Source organism: Frieseomelitta varia, unplaced genomic scaffold, assembly GCF_011392965.1.
Source record: "Frieseomelitta varia isolate USP_RPSP 00005682 unplaced genomic scaffold, Fvar_1.2 scaffold_337, whole genome shotgun sequence".
Taxonomy (NCBI): Eukaryota; Metazoa; Arthropoda; class Insecta; order Hymenoptera; family Apidae; genus Frieseomelitta; species Frieseomelitta varia.
In genome coordinates, this window is record NW_025110076.1 from 67,591 (window position 1) to 93,614 (window position 26,024).

Below are 26,024 nucleotides of genomic sequence, written 5' to 3' on the forward strand. Positions count from 1 at the left end.
TGTTAAATGAATTTTTATTGTACGAGCTTTCATCAAATATATTTGAGGCAATAAAAAATAAATTTACCAGATTAACAAGTTAATACATCACAGCCAATATCAGTAATTAAAATAGTATGTTCACATTGAGCAGTTCGTGCATTATCCACTGTAACAGCTGTCCATCCATCCTCTAGAATTTTAACTTCTTCACTTCCTTGACTTAAAACTGGTTCAATAGTAAATGTCATTCCAGGTAGCATTTTCCCACCAAAGTTATTTGCTAATAGCAATATAAGATATACAATATGGAAATAGTATATTTATATATTATTTCATAAGAACAACATACCAAAGTGAAAAATATCTGGTGGTCCATGAAAGTAAGTACCTATGCCATGTCCTGCAAATATTGGTACTACAGAATATCCATTTTTATTTGCCGTGTCTTCTATAATATTACCTAAAAATTAAAAAGAATATAAAAACTTTTTATTATTCAGATTATAATAATCATTACCTATACTAGAGAAATTTTCATTAGGTTTACAAATATCAATAGCATTTTTTAAGCACAATTCCGTTACACTTATTAATCGTTTCGCTTCGTCATCGCACTCTTCTACTTCAAACATTTTTGAACAATCTCCATGATAACCCTGTAAATATACCTAAAAAGAAATAAAATATTATTTTTGTTTTTCATGTTTATAAATGCAAGATCATATGTGTAATACATCACATTATAATACTATATATTATTTCTACTAACTGTGACATCAACGTTTAATATATCTCCTTTTGCTAATGGTCTTTTATCTGGAATTCCATGGCATGCAACATTATTAATACTAGTGCATATTGATTTTGGAAATCCTTTATAATTAAGTGGACTAGGATAAGCCCCGTTACTTATAATCATTTCATGAACTATTGCATCTAATTCATCTGTAGTCAAACCAGACTAAAATAAGAGTTATAAGTTAAACGGTACTGTTAGTAGTAAATTTCATGTTTGTTGTATCTTATGTACCTTTATATATTGTTTAATATGAGTTAATATTTTTTTAGCAAAACTACAACTATCTCTCATGCTTTGTATTTGATTTTTATCTTTAATTTCAGGGTTTTTTGGACCATCACGAGGTACTGAAGATTGACTGTAAGATGGTTTAGGAATATACGGTGGTACTTCTCTAATTTCTGAAACTTCCCATGGCATAATAATCTCATAATTTCCAAAAGAACTATTGACAACTTTATGTGGTATTGTCTACAAAAATTGTTACACTGAATAACTATTTGATGGTATGCAAAAAAAAAACTTATTTTCTTGAAATAAACGTACTTTAGGTTTCCTTTTAAAAAAGTTTCTGAGAAACATTTCTGTTATATAATTTCAAACAATTAAAAAATTTCGTATTTATGATTTTTTATATTTATAATTTTCATTCTCCTTCGCCAGAAAGGTCTGCCAGATTATAAGATTATATGAAGTTTGTATAAATTTATACACTTTTAAATTGATGAATTGAAAGAATACTGAAACGACGTCACATCATTGAAATGTACATAGGAATCAGCTGCTACACGCATTATTTGGGAAAATAACCTTAAATGAACTACATTCACGAACTATGAATACTACAATGAAAACGTTTCGACAAGTACTCGCAAACGCGAAGAACGTGTTGATATTAACTGGTAGTGGAATTTCTGCGGAATCTGGTATTCCAACATTTAGAGGTGCTGGTGGTTTTTGGAGAAAATATCAGGCTCAAAATCTCGCTACTCCAGAAGCATTCGCAGCGAACCCCTCTTTGGTTTGGGAATTTTACGAATATCGTAGAAGAGTGGCAAGCGAAGCTAAGCCTAATAAGGTATTTTAAGAATTACATTTTTGATTTCTAATTAGTACATCTCTTTTAAAAATTATTTGTACTTTAAATGGAGTTTGTAGGGTCATGAAACAATCGCAGCATTTCAAAATCGCTATTTAGAAGAGGGTAAAAATGTTGTGATTGTGACACAAAATATTGATGAACTTCATCAAAGAGCAGGAGCTAAGGATGTAGTGGAGCTTCATGGTTCATTGTATAAAACACGTTGTACAATTTGTCACGAAGTTGTTGTAAATAAAAATATTCCCTTATGTCCCGCTTTAGAGGGGAAAGGGTAAGCCCTTTTTTATATCTTTTTATAAATTTCATTATTAATATAAATATAAATAGGTTACCAGATCCAAATATTATGACCTCTGATATCCCAAGAGAAGATTTACCTAAATGTGAGAAAGAAAATTGTAAAGGTCTATTAAGACCTCACATTGTATGGTTTGGTGAAAATCTAGATGAATATATACTGGAGCAAGCTTGTAAGTATTTTTGTAAGTAAATATATATTTAAAAGTTTAATACTGACATATATATAACATTTAAATAAAATATTTTTTTAATAAAATAACGTTTTTATCTTTTTATTAAAATATTAGATACTGCTGTTGAAAACTGTGACGTTTGCTTGGTTATTGGTACTTCATCTGTAGTATATCCAGCCGCAATGTTTGCACCGCAAGTAGCACAACGTGGAATTCCCGTCGCTGAATTTAATTTAGAAACAACTCCTGCTACGAGACATTTTGAGTAAGTTAAAATACAAATTATACCCATACATATAATATGGTGTAAAAAAATATCAATATCTTATTTAAAATACTTCTGCTGATATAAAATAGAATAATGTATGTAAAAAAATGTATTGTCATTGATGAAATTTAATCAGACTTCTATTTGTTACGCGGACTCTTTGCATGATTTTTATCTGCAATAAAATAATATAATATATTATTTTAATTATATTATTTAATATATTATTTAAAGGTACCATTTTCAAGGTCCCTGCACTATTACTGTGACAGAAGCTTTAGAACCTTAATTCTCAAAAATCAAATGGATATTACCTTGTACTAAGCACACTTCGGTATTAAGTTCGAGTTGATGTAGATACTCCAACCATAGTCGTTGTTTGATTGAAAGGACATCTCGAGGGCCCTTTACTTCTATAATTTTATGCTTCGGTAAAAGATTTTATTTATAATTAAAAAAACTTTGTAAAAATATATTATACAATATATATTATACAAGATATTATACAAGGTATATAATTATGTACCTTGTAAAAATATTTAAAAAATGTATTTTATAAAAATATCTTTCTAAGAAAATTTATAAAACTATATTTAACACTTTTATAATTAATGTTATTTATTAAATAAATACTTACTTCTTTGGTATTATAATTCCATACAATTAAATCTGGAAATCCAGCTCTCCAGAGTTTGAAATTATCAATAAGTCGTTTACAAATCCCTATTACACCCTGAGTTCCCAAACAATGTACTATTTGCTATAAATAAATAATCTTTCATTGTGAATTATAAAGTTTTATAATATATTGAATAATAAAGCAATAGAATCAATAAAATACACACCTTCAATTGTGAATTATCCTCTATTATATTTGATAACATTATTGATTGATATTGTCTAAGTAACGCGAATTTCTCTTCTACCAAAGAACTTAATGATTCAGAATTTAAATTATCAAAAATTTGCAGTTTCATATCTATTCTTTCTTTCCGATTTTTATAAAATTCTGTTGTAAATAAATCATTTGGAGCTTCTTCATATGGCGTTGAAAATGCTCCAGGAACATGCATATCATATAATTCTTCCCAAAACAAAGTATAAAATAGAATATTTGGTAATGCACCTTCACAATGCAATCCATTAGGGAATCCTTGCTTTTGATAATGATAAAGTGCAACAGCTTCTACTGATCCATAACTTTGACTTTTAGCATTGCTTTCTATACACCAACTACTTTTACTGCCTGCAGCATTGCTGAAACAATTTAATTTCATTTTATATTTTAAATTAAAAAAAGTAATACATGTGTAATTAAATTTACCTTGGCATTGCTATGGCATGTACAATGATAGATGCTGCTTCATACTTTGGCATATAATGAGCATGACTATCTAATATTTCATTAATAGAATGTTTCGTGGTTATTTTGATTCCATTTTTCTTTTTTACAATTTTGCTTGCTCTTTCCATAAGATTTACTTTATCCACTTGTGTTAAGTTTTCTGTTTTTAAAGCTTTTATTATAGTGGATGCAGATGCTTCTATGTTTTTATGATGATGCATTTCAATGAGGGCTAATTCAGTAAACCATTCTCCTTTGTATACATGCATATGACAATTTTGCTCCAATAAAAATGATAAAATTTCTACTACTCGTTTTTTATTGTCCTTTTCATTTTTGTCTTTTTTAAATGCATCTATAGATTTAGAAAGTATTTTCAACCATATATATCCTGACATAAAACGTCTAACATGCTTAGGAAGTACAGAATTTTTTAATCTGCAAAAATTGAAATTGAAATTATTGAACACTATTTTTATTATAACGACAGAATTTAAATTACCTGAATAACTCGTGATTCAATAAATTTGGCAACTTGTTCATAGCTAAATTTCCATATTTTCGTACTTCTTCCCAATTTTTTTTCTCTATATTTTGTAACATCGTAAATAATGAAGATTTATCTGCCACATAACTACAAATACAAATACAATAAAAATTATAAAAATTTATTTTTATTTTTTAAATCTATTGCCAATTTTAAAAAATAGATTTACCTTCTTAAATGGAATCCAGAAGAAAATACTGGAAAATAATTTTCATTCAAATTTTTTGGATATATTCTTTTTCCTAAATAAACATCATATAATATGTGAAATGTATCTGCCAGACTATTTTTGGGATCTTGATTTGGCATTAATAATGTTATTATTAAATCAATAATATTCCAAGTCTTATCAGTTATGCGTACACAAAAATCTAATGTATCCAAAATTAAATTATATAAACTATTTTTTGGAGATTTTATTCCAGGGAACAAAGGTTTGTTATTTGACAGTACTAATAACTTTTGTATATTACTTTCTTTGTTTCCTTTAAAACCAATATTCATTCTCTTACAAAGTTGCTGAATTTCATTTACTTGTAATAATTCAAGTATTGTATATAAGTTTTCTTCTTTAATATCAAAAGAACAAATAGATCGTGAAACAAGAACTTCAAAAGTATCTTTTAATTCTGCAGCTATTTGTGGATAATTTATTTTGCTTTTCCTAAACCACTTTCTTTTCCTTTTTATCATTCTGGCCAATAACATTTGAGCTTCTTTAGGAAGAGTGATTATGGAAAATATGAAATCAAATTCATATTCTACAAAATAAGTACAATTAATAGGATTAGAAAGTACACTGAAGATAGTAGTAAATAAGACTTTTGCATCTAAATCATTACATATATCAATATCACTTAATTTATACTTTGTTTCACCCTTACTATTTGTATTATTATACTGATACTTAAATATATTTCTGGAATATATTTTTTCTAAATCAAAGTTACATGGAAAAGCACCTTGCGTTGCTAAATTCATATTTTCAATAGCTTGAGTAATAATGTCAGTATCTATATATTCACCAAAAAGTTTTTTCATTGCAATAGTTCTTGGAGATTTACTGGGAGTACCAGTGGAAGTATAATTTGATTTCTCAGGTGTCGAAGAAGAACTACTAGAATTTCTCAATGGAGACTTATTTTTATCTGGGGTTCTTAATTTCTTATTTGGAGTTCTCTTTAAATAAGAATTGTCTTCAATAATAGGTGATATTCTGTGACTATTGCTTTTTGATTTACTTTTTGACATTTTTTGTGATTGCATGTTAATATTGTCTGGTGATACTTCTGAATTTTTTGGATAATTTAACTTTTCATGTAATATTATCAAGCAGTCTTCATTTTCAGTTGATGTTTCACTTATTCCTTGATCCATTGATAAATTGGATTTTTTGTTGTCATCATACATCAACATTTGTTTGGAATAATCATTTGATTCATTCTGATTCAATGCTTGAACATTACTTTTAATCGTTTCTGTATTATTTAAATTACCATTCTGATTGTCGTATATCATACAATCCAATTCACTTTTAATTTCTGACACTGAAACATTTTGCTTTTCATTTCCTCCTTTCTTTTTCTACAAAAATAAAAAAACTAATTCAATATACCTTACATAAATATATTTAAAAAATTTGACACGATATTGAAATTAAATGATATAATTAAAAAAAAAGTGAGAAAATATCAACTAACCTTTGAATAAGGCTCACTTCTTGATCTAAAAAGTTTTTTATGGTTTAATTTGTAAAATTGATCAATGCGTGTTTGTTGTGACATTATTTTATATTTTTTTCACAATAAAATTCTTTAAAATATTCTTTAAAATATTATTGTTCAAGTTAATTACTAAAGATTGACTTTTCACCATACATAAAAACACAGTATGATATCAAAAAATTAACTTTAATAAATAACTAAATACCTCATTGATACAACATTAATAAATATCTTTGTTTTAAATATATATGTATTAATTTCTTTGAACAATAAAATAGAAAAAAATTAAACTCGTATTATCACTCTTTTATGACACATTCATATCATATCAACCTTGTATTATCACTCTTTTATGACACATTCATATCATATCAACCCTTTCATATCATCCTCGAAACAAGGTAGGTCCCTAGATGAAATGCAGGTCCAATAGGTTATTTCTTATAGTCCTAATAAAATTATAAAGATTAACATACATGTTACTCGAAAATGAATTCATGTAGCAACATGTGACAATAAATAGTACTTCTCTTACCTTTTGTCCCACAAGATTTCTTTCGAACATCGTATTATAATAAAAAGGCATGATTATAAGTTACAAAAAACACATGTTCCATGTTCTGAATAATAGCAGTCTTCTGATAAGCTTTTCTATTTCCACACATTTTCACTTTTAAAATACTAGCGTCGCGAAGCAGTGAAACGGTGGAACTAATTTATTATACTAATTTTTACTAATTTTTTTATATTGTTGTCCTTTTCGCACACTATCACTCTTCTTGCCTAGGGCGCGAATATGTCTGTCCTTCTTGTACGATGTTGCTCTCCTTGTCTAATGCGTACGTGTCTGTCCTTGTCGCACACTGTTGCTCTCTTTTTCTACCGCGCCTATATGTTTGTCCTTGTCGCATATTGCTGCTCTCCTTGTCTACCGCACAGATATATCTGTCCTTGTCGCACGCTAGTGCCCTCCTTGTCTAATGACGCTAGACAAGAAAAGCAATAATGTGCGACAAGGACATCCTTCGATCTATTGAAAAATAAATTCAACTTTTTACACACATGTTTTTCTAAGACAAAACACACACAGAAAGAAAGTGGAGAGCCTAATTTTAAGGAGGCATATAAAAAAATTCGAAAATTATTCCTCTTAATTAGATTTTTCTCGTAATTAGTGCGAGCTGTTACAATATAGACATGGTGGCGCCATCTATTGGTAACTCGGTGGTACTAAAAGTCGAAAATTCTGTTTTTAGTACCACCGAGTTATCAATAGACGGCGCCACCATGTCCATATTGTGACAGCTCGCACTAATTACGAGAACAACCTAATTAAGAGGAATAATTTTCGAACTTTTTTATATGCCTCCTTAAAATTAGGCTCTCTACTTTCTTTCTATGTGTGTTTTGTCCTAGAAAAACGTTTGTGTAAAAAGTTGAATTTTTTTTCAATAGATCGAAGGATGTTCTTGTCGCACATTATTGCTTTCCTTGTCTAGCGTCATTAGACAAGGAGAGCACTAGCGTGTGACAAGGACAGACATATTCGTGCGGCAGACAAGGAAGGCGATAGCGTGGGACAAGGACAGATATATACGCGTTATAGAAAAGGAGAGCAACAGTGTGCGACAAAGACAGACACAAGGACAGACACACATTAAACAAGGAGAGCAACAGCGTACGAGAAGGACAAACATATTCGCGCCGTAGGCAAGGAAAATGATAGTGTGCGAAAAGGACAACAATATAAATTAGTTCCGGCATCTATCCTAGGAGAGATCCACACGGTGCATGCTTAACATAAAAGTGAATGAGAAATGATGCTGTCTTCTTTCTAAATTCTACTTTTATATATTATAATACATAGAAAACCTCGAATCCAAGTAAAGTCCCATTCATGAACAGCATTGCGCTAGAAAATTAAATTATTTGTTTTTATGAATATAAATATCATATGTGTCACATACAAAAATTTATGTAAAACGTGTACATATACATGAACGTGTGTATCATATATTAATTATTATGTGTAACATATATTACTAAAAAAAACTTACTAACATGACCAAGTCTTATATTAATAAAGCATCAATGTTTTTCGTCATACTTATCCATATTGTTTATGTATAAATACACATGTATAATTTCATCATTAAAAGGAATTTCCTACTTGATTCTTTTTAAATTTAATGCTTATATTAAACATAATTGTATAATTTATAGTATTAATGAAGTATCAAGTACAGCAATAAGTTCACTTAATCAGAGTTACAAATATTTAAATACAAAATTCTATAAACCAAAATGCCTCTAATAAGAAACAGATTTAATTTATAATTTTTGTATATTTTACTAATATCGATATAATAATAAAAACTTTATAAATAAATTAAACAATGTTCATATTTACAAGCATTTTTATTAGTGTCCTGAATCCTGGCGTATAACCTTCAGTGATGAAAAACGAATTTGAAAATTGCAAAAACATAAATTATAAATAGAAATAAAAAAATTTCACATTTGAAATATAATAAGTTCTAAAAAGAATAATCGTAAATAATATAAATGTGATATTGATAAAAGAAATAAACCTATGCAACATACATTTTTAGAAATATGCAAAGAAAATGTAACCTATCTAACTATTTCCTTCAAGTTCTTCAAGCAAGGATTATATACACAAAACATTGTTGTAAATGAATTTTATTTTACAACTATTCCCAGCGAAGAGATCAAATATCCTAAAGAAATTTATTTTTCACACAATATAATCAGAATTTATTTTGAAATATTTGCCTCTTCAAATTTTGTCAAATTTATGTTCGTTACGATCATAAATCTTTCGTTAATATTATGAATGAAATGCAACTGTATACTGCTCTTTGTTACTTTTTTACCTACAGTTTGGAAAATAAATCTACTATGTTTTAAGTTAGCATAACAAATACTTTTTTGTCGTGTAATGCGTAAAATATTCATTGTAATATAAATACAATAGTTAAATGAAATAAAATATAAATTTTAATCTATTAAAATGAATAATATAGAAGATGTCGCATACATACATATATTTTAGCCTCACAACTATTTCTTTCTTTTTCCATTTTCTTTTTTTAATTTAAATGATGTAATTAATTTGTCCATAATTTTGCCAATTTGTTGAAATTATATAATTAGAATACACTTAATAGTCAAATTGCAATGTATATATATATATACACATACATATATACATTACACTAATGTATATACACATATACATATTCAATTAGTTATATTAGCTAATAGATTCAAATGTTAATCACATTTATTATAGACATTAATGCTAAACAATAATTGAATTTAAATTTTTATATGTGATTCATAAAAAATAACTCATCTACCTGATAACATCTCTACTTTTCTGAAGATATGAAAAGATAAATAAGTATATGAACAGTTTTTGTAATTTCATTCAAAATATTTTTCGCTTTCCGTCGTAAAAGAATTCTCAGTTTATTGTTAGCATACACAAAAAGCATATACTACAAAATTGTAAGCATATCAGAATTACAGAGAAAAATAGAAAGAGACAGATAGAGAGAAAGAGGCTAAATAAATTTAGGAATGTAATTTTTATTTGTTAGACCTCGACGGTTTATAAGCAATAAATATAATTCACGCCTTAATTTATATCTGATGATATTTTATTTGGATCAAATTAAATTTGATACATGCACTCAGTGAAAGGTGTTATCAGGGGACGAGAGAGTAGCTGATGTATGTCGAAGAACAAATTAAAGGGTTGTTTAGACCAAACATTCTACATACATATATAGAATTTGATCTTCCCCTTAAGTTCTCCGACTATACAATCTTGAGAAGAATTCTCTATACTCTCGTCAAACTTTCGTTCAAACTGGAGCTTTGGTTGGAGCGTTTTTTCCAATTAAATCTTCCTGTCGCACAGCGACATAGAAGTCCTACTGTATTCACAGAATAAAATACACGTATAATAGATACACCGCATTTCGACACCTGTCGATATTATCGTAAAAGTTTTTTAACATTCAGAACTTTTTTAAGAGCTTCACGTTGAACATTATATTTGTAAGCTCATTCCTTCTCTTAATGATTTGTTTTTCTTTTTTTTTTTTTTTTTTTTTTTTTCACACGAAACGATTATCGGTCTTGTTCGATCGCTCTAAATAGTTGCATTGATTCGGCTTAGTCCTACTTACATGGTACAGTATTGTTTTCCGCGAATGCAACAAATTAGGTAAACACGAAGTTTCACGGTTGATTTTGACCGAATTGTTTCTTTTGAATCTTATCGATTAATTATATAAATTATTCGACAAAAATTTCTTTGAATAATAAAACGTTTGATAAGTATTACTAAGTGATATCTAAATTATCATATTTCTCTCTGAGTATATTTATGATGAATTATTTAAAAAACATTGAGATATCGGTCTCGTGGAACTTCGTATTTGCCAAATCAGAAAATGTAAAGCGAACTCAGTCTTTGGTTGGAGCGATCAAACTTTGAAGATTTTCGACGTTTCATTTGTAAAATGGCTATTGGGTCAATATTTTTAACATTAATAAATTTTATATAAAAATCCATGTACCACTATATTTCGTTTAAAGCGTTCCAACTAAAATAAACAAATGATTTTTACAAGTACATTTTTGGAAATATTTTTCCGCATAATTTCTCGTCTTTCTCAAAATCATATGACGGAAGACATTTTCTTCATTTTGTGCCTGAATTTTGCAAAACAACATAAGACATAAATGTGAGAAAGGAAACAAAATAATGTAAAAGACATAGAATAAAATTTAATTGGATGTTTGCGAATATATGTGATTAAAAGAATGTAAAAGCACTTCACGTTCAATGATGAGTTTGAGAAAAACGAGAAAAATAATCAGATACCTAAAGTATATACAAATGTGGCAGAAATTAGATTTCACAAAATGTTATATAATATACAGGCGAGTGAAATTCTTAACAAAATAATAAGTCCTATCCAGGATAAAATTTCTTTATTACTCCTCCTCTAAAATCGTCCCGAATTCATAAATTTTCGTACACATCGCTGTGCGCCTACCACAACAACATTAATTACAGTTATTTTTTAGTTAATTACCTAAAAGTAAGAGATACAATAAGCGTAATTATTTTTATATGTACAATATATCCTTTTTGTTTGTTTCTTATTATGATTTCATGAAGTCTCTAGAATTTGCAATATTTGCACCATTATATTTCTCTCTTGATCTCGTATTACGGCTCGCGAAAGAACTTTTTTATTGCATATTTGGAAAAAATTTCTCTGTTTCAAGTCTGGAAAATAAATGACTATTTGAAACACTTTGCCATGGCCATTTGTAATACACCTAAATTATAAATCTTCAGTCCAAGTGGCTAGGATATTTATCTTGATCAGTGCCTACAAATTTAATCAATAAACGTTGCGTATGTGGATGAAACTTTCTTTAAATAATAATAAAAATTATGTGACAGATACTCTTGAATTTCGTCAATTTAAAACTCATATATTTAATGTATTATACAGTTAATGTGTCATTTTTATAGGTAGTATCCTTCCTATTAGCCACACAGAAATATGAAATGTGTATTTATACTAAAAATCTTTTTTTGTCAGATAAAACAAATGCTTATTTCATATTATCAATTTTTAAATAAAAACATCTTAGACTCTTGATATTGTCAATTTTTTTGCTAACTTATTTTTTGTTGAATGCTTATATTTTAATGTAATATCTGAATACATAGTTACATGGAATGGGAGACAATGCAGAAAGACTAAGAGGAAGAGAATAGTGCACATAAAAATGTGCACAGATTCAATAACTATTTCATGTAGGTTTTATTTAGTGGTAATTAAACTCTTCTTTTTATCTGCAAAATTACGTAACAAAGTATATGGATTATATACGAGCAAGTGTCAAAATACCTTAATCTCAATTTTCACATAGTTATACCAGTAGATTCCAAAAACTGTTTACAATAAAATATAGATGGATAAATAACTAAATCTTTTTATGATGACCCATTGATACGATGTTATATGTTTGATTTAAGCAGGGAGTTTATAATCATTTACTTGAAGCTTAAACATAGACTTAGCTATTATTATAATATTTATGTAATATGTTTATTTATTTATTTATTTTTTTTTTTTTTGTAAAGAATTCTACTGGTATGAATATACACATATAAGATATACCCATTTTTCCCAAATACTGTTACTTAAATCTTGCTATAAAATATTTAAAAAGTTAATAGTACGCTATTTCAGGCATATGCCAATTATTTGCATGAAATGAATAATCAATTTACTTTGTAGCTAATTCATAAATTTAATACATCATTATGAAGAAAAGATAGATTCTTTCATATTTTGTATGGCAAATAAATTCATTAATGGTTATTCTCACAGCTTGCAATTATTAAATTGAAAGACAAAAATTCTTACATGTTCCTGGTAAATATTATGAACCCTAACCATAATGTCATGAACTAGTCAGTTTGTAATATAAATTTTCGTGATACAAGCTTCTCAAACGCAACATCAAGATTTATATTTATATATTATAATTTCACTGAATTATAGTTAATTCAAAATGTGTTATTAAAATAGAAATATTTCTCAGCCATAAAACAATCAGAATCTTTTTTATTACAATTTAAATATTATTACTGTTAATAGGTTTATTATTTCACAGCCTGAAAGCCTTTTAATGTACTACTATGTATTTTATAAAGAAAGTTGAATATTTTCTTACATATTAACTGAATTTCTATACAGTATTGAAACAAACATAAAAATCCACAATAAGTTAAACTAATTTGAGTTCATTAAGGATTGAAATAGACAATATGTATTAAGAACATTTATAAAGTTTACTATACATTTTTCATAAGAGGTCTATTCTATTTTTAGTACATATCATTTAAATAAAATTTACAGCCACAATGTATACACAGAAATACTATTTGCCAAAAATTCAGATTTTATGTTGCAAAATAATATAATTTAAAATTAAATTTTTACAATATTATGATATATTAGTCATAATTATTATCTTCTTTTAAATTTATCTTAGAAATATGAAAACCGAACGAATATTTCAAAACTTTCTAAAAGAAGAAATACTTAAACGTAAATCATTATATTTTTATAATAAAAATAATTAATGCTGTGTTTGAGAAGGCTTGTAGTATGATTTTAATAATTTGATTAAACATGTTCCAACAGTATCATTTTTTACATATGAGTAAAAAAATGAGAAAGGAGTTCTGCCAAGTTTTCAATAAAAATGAAATTACAATTTGTCAAATATAAAAGTTCCCTTGCGTTGAACAAAACTATTTCTTATTTTAAAAAACAGAAAATATGTATATTACGTTATTTTAATATTATATCCATAAACATCTCTCTGAAATATTTATATCAAGAATTGAAAAAACATAACAACTGAAATTAATACTAAATTTAATATACCAAAAATAAATGAAATATTTCTTATAAAGTTTTAATGAAACACTGTGATTGCGTCGAGTAATCGTGATTGTTCAATTAGCAAGGAAACAAACGACTTAGAAAAATGAATTATAGTCTAAATATTTTTGAAACAATTTAGTACTTGCAATGGAATCGACACTATTCCGTCATCGCCGTAAAAGGCAACTGATCAGAGTATTTCTGCAATCGAATCTAGCCGTACCGTTTTTCATATTAACGAGCACGCAGTATATGTTCAGTCTCCAAAAGGTAGACAGACATAGGCAAGGTAAAGTTAGCGGAGCCCCCAGTGACGTATTGGCGGTAACAGGGGTGCCAATAGCAGGCATCATGTCACTTCCATCGCTAATGAATTTGTTTTATTTGCCCGTACAAGCTGTTGCTGCTGCGGTTTACCATCGCAAGTCGCATTTTCCACTCCATCCACTTTCATATCCAAATTTTCACTATAATCAATTACGGAATCATTGATAATAAATACAAGAAAATAGTCTATGAAACTAGATTCCTAGATAATAAATTAAGGATATACCAAAACTCACCTATTACTATTAAGCGTAATTTCCCCGGACGTTGGGATTTGTTGCGCCTGACTTTGCGTCTGTTGTTGCTGCCTTGCAAGACTCGCCAATTTGCTCTGTGCGATCAAGCCAGGTAGCAGATTGGACGGCGGATGTTTTTGTGGCAGAACTATCGTTGACTGATTATTCACGACGTGAGTGCTATTTGAAAGATTATTAGAGTTATTTATATGAGGCAATGGGCCATTTTGATGCCCATTGCCAAAGTTTGTAATTGTTCCACTAGTTGTGGTACTTGCACTAAACACTCTGACTCCAGCACTACCACTGCCACAGCTGCCGCCATTCCTATTATTCGTTGGACTAGTCAAGGACTTAGACAGAATGGAAACAGGACTGCTGTTGTTTGGTAATTGTCTGTGTTGTTGCTGTCTAGACTGTGTTTCAGTAGCAGCACATTGCGTAGATACTACACTCGACGTTGTGGGTTGGTTGGTTATACACGAGAAAGACGACGGGATTGTAGAGCTTGCAGAAGTATTTACAACACTAAAACCACTACCACTGCACTGAGGCCGACTCTGTTGTGTTACAGGCTGTGCAAAAAGACTGCTAGGTAGCGACTTCACAACAAAATGTGAACTGCCCAGTTCGTTTGTCCGTGTATCATCAGAGTTATTATCCGATAGTCCACTAACACACGCACTACCAGTGATACTCGCCACGGCAAGATCAAAGTCCGACAGAGTATCCGAGAAATAATCAGCGATATTGAATTCTGATGTAAAAGGTGGTTCATCCCCCACTCGTTCAGGCTCTACTTCCACACAGATAGATGTTGCTTCAGGTGGGAACGGGTATGGAAGCGGTTTCGATGGAATCAATGTTGGCTCTATATCTGAGTCCGTATCACTACTTTCTTCACTTGGACTATGCACTGACAGAGGTGGAGTCTTTGGTCGAAAGTGTAACCTGTGTTACAAATAAATTAATAAATCAATTTGTTGTACTGTAAAATTGAAATTCTGCATTGTTAGCCAACATACCACTCCTTTTTGATAGGAGTTATTGACGCGGCAGTTGTATCAGACTCCACTGGTTCCCGTTTTGGTTGATGTATCGTGAAGTCTAGAGAAGACCACATATCATCCATATCGGTCGAACAGCGGTCCAATATTACTCTGAATTTGGATATAACATTAAATGATATACGAGACATCATTTTTACGTAGTCTTTTTATAAATGTTATATCATACCTGCCACCTCGACCAATTCGTCGTCGTGCAAAACCAATACATCTTGGTACTGGCTTGCTGATGCTAGTCAGTGCAAACCTATACTTCTTATCAGCCAAGCCCCCTTCGCTTTTATCACACCAAGGCCAATTTCCAAATCCACCTGATACAGGCTGCAAAGAGAAAAGCTCTATATCTACAATCCTGAAAAAAAGAACTTTAACACTAACACTAACACTAACACTTTAACACTAACACTATTTTCACAAAATGATTCGTGATAATTTTCATTGACACCCATGATTAACAACAGCTTGTGCAAAATTAAACAACAGTCCTGTTTCAAATCCACATGCTACTCGGTTTACATCTGTTTCTATCAGAAATCGTACATAGAAAATAAAAACATGTGAGAACTCAACAGCACTTACTGGTAGATAAGTGCTATTTCTATTTCGTCGGAAAGTGAATTGACCCTCATCAGTGGTGTCTTCGTCATCGCGATCCGATGGAACAGAGGGTTGGGGATGTGAATGAGATGGAAGTGAGCTATCTTCGTCTGAACTTAGTAACGGGTCCAGCCCGCCTCCAAGCACACCAGGCCGATTTCCTCGACTACCTCCGCTACCTGTTCCAGCCCGTACACCATTATCTTCCAAACTCCCTCCCCTGCTATCAGTTTTATGTTTTCGTTTCTTGTATTGTCTTTTTTCTTTCTTGGGTACCACATCGTCCTGAAAAAAACAATAATATATCATCATTAGTAAAATTTGTATCTTATTATCAGAACAGTATGAAAATAGTATGAAAAAATACTTACTTTACTACAAACTTTATTTGCCCAGTTTTGATGAACACCAAACTGATTTGTAAATAGTGGCGCGAAAGCAGGTCTCGGTGTTTTTAACGCTGATACTTCTGCCAATATTTGTCCATTAAAGTCTTGTGCCTGATACCTGTGCAGTTTTTTAATTATACAGGCTGTCCCGTAATTAGTTTTAGCACAATTAGCACAATTGTTTACAGATGATTCTACGTAAAAAGATAAGTCAAAAAGAAAGAATAAAATTTTTTTAATTTAACGCTTCGTTTTCGAGAAAAACAAACTTGGAAATCTTTCAAATATAGTTGAATTTGGCTAATTCTGAACTAGACAAGAGTGAATAATCGAAACGAGATTATGCAAAAACAAGTCAAAAGTGTAGAATACAATTTTTTTATAAGACGCTTCGTTTCTGAGAAAGTTAAATTTGAAAATGTATTGAATACCCAAATATTAAGCCAATTCTTAATAATTGTTCAAATTTTATTTTCTTGAAAGGAAGACCTTAAATTTTATTCTATATTTTTTACTGATTTTTAGATGTAGCCAAATTCAAGAGTATACTTGATAAATTTTCTCGAAAACGAAGCTTCAAATGAAAAAAATATATTTTTTCTTTTTGATCTATTTTTTCACGTAAAATCATCCCCTATGCTGTTGTATTACCAGTTACACACTATAAAGTTCGAAAGCTAATTACATAGAGATGAAAATATAAAAAGTTTGGGAGATCATGTTCACACCTTTTTTCATATACTTCAATCGTAAGATGTAAATGTTCTCGCTTAGTTTTTTCTCTTCTTTTAACCATTTCGAGAAGAGTAACTGCTCTACTAAGATCCCTACGGAGTTTCAACATTTTTTCGTAACTAGTTTCGTCATTTTTACGATTTTTACGTGTTTGCATTTTTTCCGTCCTACGTCTAAACGCTAAATAAGGATTATTGGCAGCTGAACCAAACCGATGTTCTGTTTTTACCGTTAATAGAAGAGGATGTTGCTGAGACAGAAAAAATATATAGTAATGTTAATAAAATTTTATCAACAATTGTACTATATATATCATTGTAATTGTAATATATAACAAACGTATAAAAAAACTATAATGTATAAAAACTTACTGTTTTAAGACGTTTATTTAACCAGTAATCAAACACAGCAATAATTAAATCATCATCTTCTTTAAGAAGTGCTTTAGCTTCATTGAGAGTGACTACAGTTTGTCCTGAACTTTTTTCCAAGCGATCCATCATTTCTTCAAATTGAAGAGGAGTCAGGTCCATTTTACGACTTTGTATTGCAACCCATTTTTCATCTTCTGAATCCATATCATAGTCTGGAATATCTTGTTCCATTGCAAAAGCTTCAAAAAAAAGGCATATAATTATTAAATCTGTTATGTAAAGAACAATATTGATTGTTAAAGATTGTCATGTTCTCTTACGTTGCATGTGTATAAGTTGACGAGGTAGCTTATAGTCAGCTGGATAAATCTTGTCATAAGCTTCCACATCTGTTAAATCGGTTACTTCAGGGGTAGGAATGATTAGACCCGTGCATATTGCTCTTTGCAAGTGATGTTCCTAGATAAATATTTATTACAATCAATACGAGACTTTATAAAATATGAAATTATTTAAATTTTTAGTTTTTCATATGTTATTATAAGAAATAAGAGATTCTCTTCTTGCTTCTTCATATGCTACTCGAGAATTATATTAAAATCGAGATATTACATTATTGATAGTATATTTGTAATATAATATCTAGAAAATGTTTTAACTAAGATCAAGTCAAATATCAAACATATCAAATATTGATATTTTTATTGATAAAATAGGAATAAAACAGAAAATTATGGAAATGACATCTTTAAAGTACATAAATAATATGAAAATAGCGCTACATATATCAATAAATATATGTTATTAACATTGTTTCAATGAAATGCCATCGCTATACATAATGACAACTATGCTGTGCCATTGATTGTTTATTGTTTATACATTTTTAGAATAAAAAGAAGAACAAAAAGAAACAATTATTAAGAATTACATTGTAAAGAAACATGCTACAAAAGATAGAACGATTGAAAAAATTTTAACATGAAAATTTCTCATACGTTAAAACAGCAACGTTGAAACATCCATTTCAATTTCATGATTACTTTGATATACAAGACTGACAGCTGTCAATAATGATACAACAAGGTGTGCAAAAGTGCGGAGAACAATAATAACGTATAAAATATCGTAGTTAATTATGTTTAACAATAAAAAATAAAGAATTTCTGAGCATAATAATCGTAAACGGGATGCCATCTGCCGGTTGTTTACGAAGACGTGGCTGAAAGTAAGATGGCGGACAGGGAAAACATGCTGGAAGAAGGCTGAACGTTCGACTTACACATTCCTCCTCCTTTTCCATGCCGCTGGGCATTTGGGGCACAGCACGATTAATGGCCGAGTAATCTGGCAGATCCGGCAGTTCCTCAGCCATATAAATCGGCATGGGCTTGGAAGCGTCCAGGGCACGGGCCCTGAACGACAGCTTGCTCATCCTGAGGCGGCTGGCTCGCGTGTTGACAACCGAGTTGGCTGGTGTCGAACCGTGAGGCCAGTCGGGTCGGCTCGGGCCTCGGACTTAAGGAACGTGAACCTGACTGGGCCTGGTTAGGGGCCCTGCGGCCGTAATACCCGGCACAGAGAGCGCTCAGGGCCTCATCGTTCTCCGGCCATCGCGCTGGAACACGGTCACTCAGTCACCAAACGAGATATATCACTTCGAAAACATGTTTGCGTGACACGGTCCCTGCTCAAAGCCATCATGGCCGACGCACAGCCATTTAACACGTTCAGCTCGAGCAGTTCCGCGATGCGACGTGCGCCGCGCGGGAATCGGCTTACTACCGCCACCGGTCAACTCGCGAGCGTTTATTGGATGCTTCGCGGATTTCTTCGTTACAAGCCTCGTTCACACTACCTATTGTTCGTCGGAAATTAATCCAATTTTTTACATATATTTCAGTCTAAACGTTCGAACTGAACGTATTGTACATATACTGATAATTTTTTCAAATGTATGCTACATGACAGATATCCGATAGCGTAGAAATTTTTTGAGGCTTTCTTAACCTATCACTGTACCTTCTATGCAAACAAATAAAAGATCTTTTAACCTTCTCGTTAAAAATTGGAAATGAATACATATTAAGTTATAGGTTTACAGGTTAAAATATGTAGCTTTTAACAATCCTTAGGTTAATATTTTTCCATCCCGTTAAGTTTTGTAAAAAAATTTAATAATTGCGAGATTAACGTATCATACTTGATAGTATAGTTAGAAGAATAAGTAATAATAGAACTTAATTACAAGAATAAGTAATAATAGAACTTAATTACAAGTCTCTATTACTATTATAATTTTCACATACACTTGTATTTCATATTTTAAATGTCCTTAATTTGCGCACGCGTTACACATTTGAAGGTATTTTAAATTTCTCACAGAGTGCAAGAATCGGAAATCAGTTTAGAATTGATTTTTTATTAATTAAATGACGTTGTTGTTTTTTCCTTACAATTTTGATATTAAAATTAATGTTTTAGTTCAATTAAATATCTTTTGAATGCATTTCAATCTTTAATAACACAAAAAAACATTCCAACCATTAAAACTTCTTAAGACAATATATTTAGATATTAAAATAAAGAACAAACTAAAAAAACTTAATAAAACAATGATACTATTAAATCATGAAAACTAATGAAAAAAGATAAAACGAAAAAAGCATTAATACTGAACAATTCTTTTCCATTTGAACAAAAAATTAGGTTAGATGCCTTGATACAACACATTAAAGCAACAAGTCTAATGCTGTGGTATTAATCGTAGTAATTGGAAATCAGTTATAACGGAGGCTGAACATTCTATTTAATTAAAAGAGTTGAAGTTAAATCATATTCCCGCGTAATCGTATTTCTGCGACATGGCGCAGAGTATTGCAATTCTTTCCGTGATTCCGAGGTTATCTTACCATCTTCGAATGAAACTTCCAAATTCAACAATATTTGACGTTTTGCCAGGTATTACTTTTGACATACACTTCTCATATTCATAAAGCTCGAATTTCCTCAGCTCGAAAGGTGTTTCGCAGCAAGCACGTGTTAAAACGCACTATTATTACGATTTGCTGAGCACTGTATTTGCGCATTTGGGTTTTAGACATTGGCGGAAAACCCACCAAATTTAAATTTTCAATACATTCTTCAAATATATTTTACGATTCGTATAAATTTAGAAACGACATTTTTCTGTTCATCATTCTTATATAAATCAATTTCATTATATAATGTAAATATCATTTATTATTGAGAAAATTATTTTTCTTTTTTTCAGATAAATGTGATACATTATCAAAATTACAAGATGCAGATATAGTGGTAACTGATTGTGATTTGTTTTTGCCATATACAGATAAATTGCCATCTGTAAAATGGGTACAAACAACATGGGCCGGTATCGAATCGCTAATTTCAAATCTGAGAGATAAAAAAATTAATTATACACTTACACGTTTCTCAGACAAGAGTCTTGCTTTAGCTATGTCTGAATATACAATAGCGCACATTTTTAATTTTGAACGTAATCAAAGACAGCAATATCAAAATCAAGAAAACAAAGAATGGATAACAGATGGAAATATTTCTGATTACAAACTTATTTCTGACTTATCTGTGGCTATTCTAGGATTAGGAAATATTGGAAAAACAAGTAATTATATTGTGAATTCTTTGTATGTTATTACTACCATTACAAGTGAATACTAGTTTGACTTTATAAAAATATATTTATCATTTTTAAAGTTGCAGAAAAAATAAAAATGTTTGGTGCCACCGTATGGGGAATGACAAGAACACCACTTAAGGAGAGCTTAAATTATATTGACGAACATAGAACAATTGAACATTTGCCTGAAGTACTAACAAACTGTGATTATATTATTAATGTCTTACCATCTACACCTAGTACTTTAGGTTTATTAAATGGAAATATATTAGAAAATTGTAAAAATCGTGGTAGTATTTTTATCAATATAGGTCGAGGTACTATCATTAAAGAGACAGATTTATTAAATGCACTTGAGCAACAATGGATCTTGGGAGCAATTTTAGATGTGTTTGCAGAAGAACCATTGTCTGGAAAAAGTAAATTGTGGTCATTACCACAGGTAATTTAATGCATGAGCATTAATATTAATTAAAATCAAACCCAGTTCTGTCTAATTAATAATAGAAATTTTTTTATTTAGGTTACGATTACACCACATATTTCAGGTGTAAGCCGTGCACGAGATATTGCAGATTATTTCGTTCAAAATTATCAAAGATATATTAAAGGTGAAAAATTGCTAAATATAGCAAATTTAGAAGAAGGCTATTAATTTCTTAAGCGTCTAGCTCGTAATAATCGGACGAAATGGCCGACACGTGCATTTATTGTTGATACTTATGCACAAACAACAAGTGCGTCAAATTGATTCTTTCAATTTTATTTGATATTTAATTGTGCAAAGAGTTAAATATTCAAATAATTCAATTATATAAAATATTTGTATCAAATATTTTGATATAAAATCAAAATGTAATATTTTTATAGTTGTTATAATTTATAAATATGAAAATAATTGCTTCAATAATTTATTATACGTGATGATATATATTACTTATATAAAATTATTATTTTTTAAAAATAATTATTCTCCTTTTTCAGTAAATGAATCTGGAGATGGTTTTAAACCCCGTATACTAAGATCATAAACTACTTCTTCCACTTTTTTAACAGCATATTTTAAGCCATCAAAACGTTTCCTTAGAGAATCATTTTTCAAATTTAAAAGTCTAAAGCCTGCATTCAAATCATTTACAAATCGTGCTATTTCTATAGGTCGATTATAATCACCATTGGTAACGCTATTTATAGCAAAACGACTCTGAAATATAATATTTAGATAAGTAAGTGTAGTATTAAACTGAGTAAATGTATCATACAGTATGCTTACTAGTTCTGCAGACAATTGTAATAAACCCATTAAGTAGTCTTCTAAATCCAAATGAAAACCATCTTCTCTATTATTTTTAACTACACATACAATACCAAAATATATTAGGCATGAATAAATGAAAAAAGTTCTTTTTTCAAACCTCATTCTTTTCAAACAGTTACATACCTCCTAATATTTCTGCAACAGTTTCTTTAGTAACCAAAACTTTAATTTCTAAATATATTATTAAAGAAGCTAAAAAACATAATTTTTGCGTGACAAAACGCCATTGTTCATGAAATCTGTAATATTGATCTTGCGGTACAACTTCTGCCAATTTTGCATAATTTTTACGTACATCTATAAATAATTCTCTTGATGTTACACAATACTGAGATACTACTGTAAATGAAAAAAAGATAATAACTACATTGGTACTTTTATAATCTATTGAATTATTGACACATACTTATGTTTTCTTCCATGTTATTTTCATTATGTATGTTTTGTAATATCATCAAAATGTCTCTGGCACTCTTTTCAAGATTTCTTACAATAGCACGGATTTCCTTTGACACAAAAAAACATTTTAGTATATTTTTTTGTATATAGCATGTCTTTAATTAATATTACAATGCACTACTTTAAAAAATTTACAATAGTAAGGTTATAGTGTCAATGTATCTTAACCTAGAACATGTATAGAATAAACATGAGAATAAATGTGTATTTAGTAAAAATAATTAATTATGTTGTAAATTAATAATTATGAAATAATTTGTAGAAATAACATTTTTTAAAAGTAATATTGCAATTATTTAGCATTTACATTTTCTTAGTAACATGATTTAAAGATTAGATGACATACTATTAATATATACCTCACGCAATTCCTCTTCATTGTTTAAATAATCCTGAAAAGAGTTAAAAATTTCCGATATTCTGACAGCCATATTGTTGTAGTTTCTTCAAAAATTTTTTTACTATTAATGTTTTAATAAAACACTTCAATATGTATACACTTGATAGTGAACGAGCCATGCGATAGATGGCGTCATTATATTTGTTAAATTTCAAATAAAAATTTATTTACTATTGTAAACTATAAATATGGTCATATTTTCTCTGCTTATATTTTCATTTCATTTTTATAAGAACAAACTATAATAGATATTAATATAATTCAAATAAAAGCTTGATATTTAACTTTTCTTTATTTTTCTCATTAATAATTAACAATTCTCAAAAATGCTATAAATTACTGCACATATAAAAACTAAACCAATTATTAATGCACTGTATGCATTATCGTAATTTAGTTGTTATATTATAGGTACTTACATATTCTACTAGAATTCCTTAAATGCATACAACTTTTCTGTATTGCTCAAGTTCTAATTAGTCGCATGAGAAACATCGAAAACCTAGAAGATCCTTCTTTGAGGAATTTTCTTCTCGCTATTAAATGAACATTTAATATATTTACATTAATCGCTATGAATATGAATTACTTTCTATACAAAACAAAACGGTTAATATTAATTAATATAAATTCAAGGTGATTAATGAGCTCTATTAGATTAAAATATTAGGGTAAATAATTATTTGTTATAAGGATAATGGAGTGGCGATAGGGATTTGCACAGTTTGGAAACCGAGTCCGTAAGCGCGCAAGCTGTAAGCTGCAAGGTCTCGCACAGTATATAAATAGAAACCAGTAGGTCCTGCTGTGAAGTCGAGGAAGGTGGTTGGAATTCTACAGGATGCCTCTACATAGTCCGTAGAGGATACCTCAGGGAATCTGCGGGCGTGTCATTGATCCCGATACACGCGTTCAAGTATCCGAACGAGACTGGCTTTATTGAAAAGTTCACGCCCACCTTTATGAGTTCGCAAGAGATCAAATTTATTAGAAATTCCTGGATAAATCTATTCGATAGAAAGATTTTTTGATACTAATATTGAAAATGTTCAAATTCATTTTTGCCATTGAGACACTTAATCCTTAAGTAATAATTAAATAGAAAATTATACTTAGTTAATAAAAGATAAGTGAAGCAATTGGAGAAAAGTTTTCACTATTCAGCCATTAAACATTCGAATAAATTTCAAAACATTCGACGTCCTTGATGATGATCTTCAAGTTTGAACATCTTTATGCTCCATCTACGATATTCGAATATCTCGCATTACAATAGAACTCGTGGCCAGGAAGTACAAGAAACGATGTGTTCTATTAGTTTGAATGATTACCAATTTAATTTTAATTAATGCGTCTTTTAAAATTGGTTATTAGTTTCAGTGATTAAGATGTTATTTTGCAATTTCTTTTTCTCTAAAATATATTTCTATTTGTGTGTTATATTTATGTTTTTTAAAAATAAATATTATAACTTTAATAAAGGCAAATAAATAATAATAATAAAAAATGCGACTTCCAATAGAACCTTACCTTCATAGTAAAATGTATTTCATTTGTCAAAGTGATGATTTTTGTGCCTAATGTTGATTTGCCCGAGATGTAAAACGATTTGCATCACCATGTATTTACACGCAAGTGCGAGCAAATGGATCGAAGAGGATCTTGTCGAGGAGAAAGAGGGCGGTGAAGACGAAGAAGAAGAAGAAGAAGACTGGATGACGACGATCCGTTAAACTTGCATTCCTCAAGGCGCCAATCTTAATAAAATCTTGGTACCGTAGGCTATCGTAAATTTTTCGTACTATCTGCACTGTACGTGCAGCCATTCGATACCATCCATGCGATTTATTTTTAGTCGTGCAGTCTTATCTTTCAAAAATTATGCCTCGGGTGTCCTTTTGAAATATGTCTTCCCACAACCAATAAAATTTACTTCGCATTCGAAACCAAGGAGGAATCACCAGAAATTTCCATACATCGAACAAAATTTAATCTGGTACATCATTTTCTGTTGAAAAGAAAATCGATAAAAATTAAAACATCCATGTATCTTTTTTCGAGTCGAGAATAAATAACAATAATTATAGTACGATGAATATATGTATATATAAGTTGTCGTGAAACGAGCTTTTACATGTACGGCAAATTTTGCGATTAATATTCATGCGTCACAACTGTTACACTAGGCGTAAGAGGAATCTAGTAGCTGCTCAATATTTGTACGTTAAACAGGTTTTCTTGCTCGTTTTCGTCGCGGCAATGTCAATACGTCGATAGAGATATGCAAACACGAATACATCAACGACAAAGGCAATCGCCCGATTCCTTTAGCGTCCTTATCAAATATGAAACAGGTATCGTAGCGTTGCAGCTTATTAAATCGTATTGCTTCTTCTTTGATCATATCGTAACTATTTTTATCGCGTACAATATAACGTGTCGAAGAGAATAAAAACGTTGCATTTGCGGATCGCATTAAAATTAAGCAAGCAATATTATACGAGAGACAAACTCAGTTGGAAACCATGCTGTGAACAGAACACACTATTGATGTGAGCAACAGTTAACGTTCAGCATATACATGACACAAGTGAAATGCATCAGCATAAATGTCAGGGACATCTGCATACATAGCAGATATTCAGACATACGTCGATGATTTTACTAAATTAATAGACATTAACTCGACGAAATATTAAAG

The 26,024-nt window shown here is 29.9% G+C and overlaps 6 protein-coding genes across 15 annotated transcripts; 2 read left to right on the forward strand and 4 right to left on the reverse strand.

The window, feature by feature from the left end:
- Positions 1 to 23: 23 nt before the first annotated feature.
- LOC122530288 (methionine aminopeptidase 1D, mitochondrial) lies at positions 24 to 1,560 on the reverse strand. Of its 2 annotated transcripts, none has more exons than XM_043657112.1 (6): positions 1,328 to 1,560; positions 1,013 to 1,252; positions 752 to 943; positions 500 to 650; positions 332 to 442; positions 24 to 262 (listed from the first exon to the last, which is right to left on the reverse strand). In XM_043657112.1, the coding sequence occupies exons 1-6, from the start codon at positions 1,361 to 1,363 to the stop codon at positions 72 to 74; spliced, it is 921 nt and encodes a 306-aa protein (XP_043513047.1). In that variant the 5' UTR covers positions 1,364 to 1,560; the 3' UTR covers positions 24 to 71. The 2 variants fall into 2 exon arrangements, with proteins under 2 accessions (XP_043513047.1, XP_043513048.1); XM_043657113.1 differs by having other exon boundaries at positions 1,334 to 1,390.
- On the forward strand, positions 1,153 to 3,053 carry LOC122530290 (NAD-dependent protein deacylase-like). Of its 4 annotated transcripts, XM_043657114.1 has the most exons (7): positions 1,153 to 1,287; positions 1,445 to 1,475; positions 1,556 to 1,859; positions 1,940 to 2,154; positions 2,211 to 2,365; positions 2,471 to 2,621; positions 2,873 to 2,995. In XM_043657114.1, exons 2-7 carry the CDS (start codon positions 1,471 to 1,473, stop codon positions 2,946 to 2,948), a joined length of 906 nt encoding a protein of 301 aa, XP_043513049.1. In that variant the 5' UTR covers positions 1,153 to 1,287; positions 1,445 to 1,470; the 3' UTR covers positions 2,949 to 2,995. The 4 variants fall into 4 exon arrangements, with proteins under 4 accessions (XP_043513049.1, XP_043513051.1, XP_043513050.1 ...); XM_043657116.1 differs by lacking the exon at positions 1,153 to 1,287 and having other exon boundaries at positions 1,392 to 1,475; positions 2,859 to 3,053; XM_043657115.1 differs by lacking the exon at positions 1,153 to 1,287 and having other exon boundaries at positions 1,392 to 1,475; positions 2,211 to 2,353.
- Positions 2,359 to 6,315, reverse strand: LOC122530279 (fanconi-associated nuclease 1-like). 2 transcript variants are annotated; one of them, XM_043657097.1, is made up of 9 exons: positions 6,217 to 6,315; positions 5,855 to 6,100; positions 4,686 to 5,824; positions 4,472 to 4,603; positions 3,949 to 4,407; positions 3,470 to 3,881; positions 3,262 to 3,384; positions 2,939 to 3,050; positions 2,359 to 2,799 (listed from the first exon to the last, which is right to left on the reverse strand). In XM_043657097.1, the coding sequence occupies exons 1-9, from the start codon at positions 6,298 to 6,300 to the stop codon at positions 2,765 to 2,767; spliced, it is 2,742 nt and encodes a 913-aa protein (XP_043513032.1). In that variant the 5' UTR covers positions 6,301 to 6,315; the 3' UTR covers positions 2,359 to 2,764. The 2 variants fall into 2 exon arrangements, with proteins under 2 accessions (XP_043513032.1, XP_043513031.1); XM_043657096.1 differs by having other exon boundaries at positions 4,686 to 6,100.
- Positions 3,073 to 21,877, forward strand: LOC122530287 (glyoxylate/hydroxypyruvate reductase A-like). Of its 2 annotated transcripts, XM_043657110.1 has the most exons (5): positions 3,073 to 3,088; positions 20,303 to 20,443; positions 20,757 to 21,131; positions 21,224 to 21,588; positions 21,670 to 21,877. In XM_043657110.1, the coding sequence occupies exons 2-5, from the start codon at positions 20,347 to 20,349 to the stop codon at positions 21,799 to 21,801; spliced, it is 969 nt and encodes a 322-aa protein (XP_043513045.1). In that variant the 5' UTR covers positions 3,073 to 3,088; positions 20,303 to 20,346; the 3' UTR covers positions 21,802 to 21,877. The 2 variants fall into 2 exon arrangements, with proteins under 2 accessions (XP_043513045.1, XP_043513046.1); XM_043657111.1 differs by lacking the exon at positions 3,073 to 3,088 and having other exon boundaries at positions 20,119 to 20,443; positions 21,230 to 21,588.
- On the reverse strand, positions 9,905 to 19,436 carry LOC122530280 (enhancer of polycomb homolog 1). Of its 2 annotated transcripts, XR_006306951.1 has the most exons (11): positions 18,765 to 19,436; positions 17,803 to 17,941; positions 17,480 to 17,721; positions 17,102 to 17,358; positions 16,356 to 16,491; positions 15,967 to 16,269; positions 15,557 to 15,708; positions 15,346 to 15,480; positions 14,321 to 15,271; positions 13,981 to 14,224; positions 9,905 to 11,678 (listed from the first exon to the last, which is right to left on the reverse strand). XR_006306951.1 is itself a non-coding variant. In XM_043657098.1 (10 exons), the coding sequence occupies exons 1-10, from the start codon at positions 18,915 to 18,917 to the stop codon at positions 14,107 to 14,109; spliced, it is 2,586 nt and encodes an 861-aa protein (XP_043513033.1). In that variant the 5' UTR covers positions 18,918 to 19,436; the 3' UTR covers positions 9,905 to 14,106. The 2 variants fall into 2 exon arrangements, 1 of the variants encoding a protein (XP_043513033.1); XM_043657098.1 differs by having other exon boundaries at positions 9,905 to 14,224.
- Positions 21,878 to 22,043: 166 nt separating the features above from the next.
- LOC122530292 (translin) lies at positions 22,044 to 23,452 on the reverse strand. 3 transcript variants are annotated; one of them, XM_043657119.1, is made up of 5 exons: positions 23,283 to 23,452; positions 22,871 to 22,970; positions 22,588 to 22,803; positions 22,420 to 22,499; positions 22,044 to 22,350 (listed from the first exon to the last, which is right to left on the reverse strand). In XM_043657119.1, the coding sequence occupies exons 1-5, from the start codon at positions 23,352 to 23,354 to the stop codon at positions 22,114 to 22,116; spliced, it is 705 nt and encodes a 234-aa protein (XP_043513054.1). In that variant the 5' UTR covers positions 23,355 to 23,452; the 3' UTR covers positions 22,044 to 22,113. The 3 variants fall into 3 exon arrangements, with proteins under 3 accessions (XP_043513054.1, XP_043513055.1, XP_043513056.1); XM_043657120.1 differs by having other exon boundaries at positions 23,270 to 23,427; XM_043657121.1 differs by having other exon boundaries at positions 22,871 to 23,091; positions 23,283 to 23,370.
- Between the last annotated feature and the right edge of the window lie 2,572 nt (positions 23,453 to 26,024).

What these genes read in the sequence shown, in the direction of transcription:
- LOC122530288 (XM_043657112.1), bottom strand. Translation starts at nt 1,363, where the DNA reads ATGTTTCTCAGAAACTTTTTTAAAAGGAAACCTAAA. An exon ending in ATATTAAACAATATATAAAG is followed by an intron (nt 944 to 1,012) that starts GTACATAAGATA and finishes CTCTTATTTTAG; the next exon opens with TCTGGTTTGACTACAGATGA. An exon ending in ACCAGATATTTTTCACTTTG is followed by an intron (nt 263 to 331) that starts GTATGTTGTTCT and finishes TATTGCTATTAG; the next exon opens with CAAATAACTTTGGTGGGAAA.
- LOC122530290 (XM_043657114.1), top strand. An exon ending in CCCGCTTTAGAGGGGAAAGG is followed by an intron (nt 2,155 to 2,210) that starts GTAAGCCCTTTT and finishes AAATATAAATAG; the next exon opens with GTTACCAGATCCAAATATTA. An exon ending in GCAAGCTTGTAAGTATTTTT is followed by an intron (nt 2,366 to 2,470) that starts GTAAGTAAATAT and finishes TTAAAATATTAG; the next exon opens with ATACTGCTGTTGAAAACTGT.
- LOC122530279 (XM_043657096.1), bottom strand. Translation starts at nt 6,300, where the DNA reads ATGTCACAACAAACACGCATTGATCAATTTTACAAATTAAACCATAAA. An exon ending in GAAGTGAGCCTTATTCAAAG is followed by an intron (nt 6,101 to 6,216) that starts GTTAGTTGATAT and finishes TTATTTTTGTAG; the next exon opens with AAAAAGAAAGGAGGAAATGA. An exon ending in CATGCCATAGCAATGCCAAG is followed by an intron (nt 3,882 to 3,948) that starts GTAAATTTAATT and finishes AAATTGTTTCAG; the next exon opens with CAATGCTGCAGGCAGTAAAA.
- LOC122530280 (XM_043657098.1), bottom strand. Translation starts at nt 18,917, where the DNA reads ATGAGCAAGCTGTCGTTCAGGGCCCGTGCCCTGGACGCTTCCAAGCCC. An exon ending in TGGAAAAGGAGGAGGAATGT is followed by an intron (nt 17,942 to 18,764) that starts GTAAGTCGAACG and finishes ATATTTATCTAG; the next exon opens with GAACATCACTTGCAAAGAGC. An exon ending in ACTCCTATCAAAAAGGAGTG is followed by an intron (nt 15,272 to 15,345) that starts GTATGTTGGCTA and finishes TTTGTAACACAG; the next exon opens with GTTACACTTTCGACCAAAGA.
- LOC122530287 (XM_043657110.1), top strand. Translation starts at nt 20,347, where the DNA reads ATGGCGCAGAGTATTGCAATTCTTTCCGTGATTCCGAGGTTATCTTAC. An exon ending in AATATTTGACGTTTTGCCAG is followed by an intron (nt 20,444 to 20,756) that starts GTATTACTTTTG and finishes TCTTTTTTTCAG; the next exon opens with ATAAATGTGATACATTATCA. An exon ending in AATTGTGGTCATTACCACAG is followed by an intron (nt 21,589 to 21,669) that starts GTAATTTAATGC and finishes TTTTTTATTTAG; the next exon opens with GTTACGATTACACCACATAT.
- LOC122530292 (XM_043657119.1), bottom strand. Translation starts at nt 23,354, where the DNA reads ATGGCTGTCAGAATATCGGAAATTTTTAACTCTTTTCAGGATTATTTA. An exon ending in ATGAAGAGGAATTGCGTGAG is followed by an intron (nt 22,971 to 23,282) that starts GTATATATTAAT and finishes TTTGTGTCAAAG; the next exon opens with GAAATCCGTGCTATTGTAAG. An exon ending in TACAATTGTCTGCAGAACTA is followed by an intron (nt 22,351 to 22,419) that starts GTAAGCATACTG and finishes ATTATATTTCAG; the next exon opens with AGTCGTTTTGCTATAAATAG.